General features: G+C 33.7%; 1 protein-coding gene across 1 annotated transcript; it reads left to right on the forward strand.

Annotated features, from left to right (window-relative positions):
• Positions 1-10: 10 nt before the first annotated feature.
• LOC107683127 (calcitonin gene-related peptide type 1 receptor-like) lies at positions 11-1,872 on the forward strand. Its single transcript, XM_016479208.1, has 3 exons — positions 11-154; positions 798-839; positions 959-1,872. Exons 1-3 carry the CDS (start codon positions 20-22, stop codon positions 1,175-1,177), a joined length of 396 nt encoding a protein of 131 aa, XP_016334694.1. The 5' UTR covers positions 11-19; the 3' UTR covers positions 1,178-1,872.
• The last annotated feature ends 8 nt before the right edge of the window (positions 1,873-1,880 follow it).

Below are 1,880 nucleotides of genomic sequence, written 5' to 3' on the forward strand. Positions count from 1 at the left end.
GGCAGAATCCAGTCTGTACATGAGGGCCGTCAGGGCCACCTTAATCCTGGTACCTCTGCTGGGCATTCAGTACTTACTGCTGCCCTACAAACCAGACGGACGGCTCGCCTCCGAGATATTTATGCACACTATGAACATACTTATGCATTACCAGGTAAGTGTTGTTGACAACAGGCAAGGAATCAATTCTCAATTTATTAATGGATCAAATAAATATACATATTTGAAACTCTTAATTAATTCATGTTCAAACATGTAGTTAAATCTAACAATAAAATAAGTAATTAAAACCTAATTTTTATATACAACTTGCATCAAATTGCATCAATCAAAGACCTAATGGCATTTTTTAATCACTTGGCAAATGAAAAAAGAAAAGCAATTTGTAAATATTTTATTAAAAAAAAAAACTGAATTAGAATTTATAAATTAAAATTTATAAACAAAAACTATTTAAATGTTGCAAAGTATTAAGTATTAATGATATATTATTTATTGTTATATTTGACGGAATTTTAAATCAGTAGTTAAACACTTTTATTCTCAGTTAAGTCTATTAAATCTTATTTAAATCTTTAAATCTTATTTAAATTAAATTGTATTTAAATCTATAAAGTCTACAATTTTGTTAATGTGAAAAGTGATTTATTTACATTTTTATTTTTTAATTAATACATTAATAATTGTTTTCTTTTTTCTTTTATATTTTAATGGCACTCATACTCCTCCATACACTTTGGTTTACACTAGAAAAAAAACTGTAACTTTGAAGCTTATAATTTTTTTTTTTTACACAGGGCCTTTTGGTTGCCACTATATTTTGCTTTTTCAATAGCGAGGTAAGAAATTTTTGTTTGAAAATTTCAATGCACTCATTGAATGCTTTCTTTACTTGTAGCTCAAAACATAAAGATATTTGTCATTATGCTTAATATCTGTCTGCATTTTGTTTGTTTAGGTGCAAGGTGTATTACGAAGACACTGGAACCAGTACCGCATCCAGTTTGGCAGCACATTTGCGAACACCGATGCCCTGCGTTCTGCATCCTACACGGCCTCCTCCATGACGGAGGTCCATCGATGTTACAGCATCGACAGCCACATGGAGACTTTAAACGGCAAGAGCTTTCACAATCTGGAGACCACCATTCTCCGATCAGACAGCCTGTACATGTGAGAGACTCTTAACTCTTTGACTTTTGGGAGAACAGCCTCACGGAGAGGACCACTGACAGAGATGCGTGTGAGAAGAGGCCTGCTGGACATACATCTGGTTACTTTGGACTACAGACACCCAGAAGCCTTTCCTTTTCCATTGAGGCCTTAGTTATCTCATGTTTATGGATGGGAACTGGAGAAAATAATGTATTTTATGTGGAATATTAAAGTCACGTGAACCTCTTCCATGATGATCCATTGGAACACTTTGGAGAACATCACACATTGTCAGTCTTTCCGATTTCTTTGATTGAAATGGAGGTGTTCTATGGGTGAAACTATGAACTGAGGATCGCACCCTAATGAAGCTTTTTTCTTTATGGCACTGTGTTTTTTAAGTGAAGGTTGAGCCACACTGATGCATTGGATGATGGATTCCACATCTATAAATCTATGGATTATTCTGGCTCAAAGAATCTAGAAGAAAGGAATAAACAATGGAAGAGAGACGAAATCACTAGGACCTGATTCCAGAAGATACTGATGCCTTGTCCTGCTCTTTTTGTTCATCCTGAACTTCATCTTGTTATTAGTTATGTGATTAATTTTATGTGAAATTTTTATCCACATACAGGGCAATATTGACAATATATTCTATGTATGCAAAATGTTTTATTGTCTCTTAGTAGTACCGAGGAGTATATATATATATATATATATAT

The sequence above is a fragment of the Sinocyclocheilus anshuiensis genome, unplaced genomic scaffold (assembly GCF_001515605.1).
Source record: "Sinocyclocheilus anshuiensis isolate Anshui unplaced genomic scaffold, SAMN03320099.WGS_v1.1 C32960958, whole genome shotgun sequence".
Taxonomy (NCBI): domain Eukaryota; kingdom Metazoa; phylum Chordata; class Actinopteri; order Cypriniformes; family Cyprinidae; genus Sinocyclocheilus; species Sinocyclocheilus anshuiensis.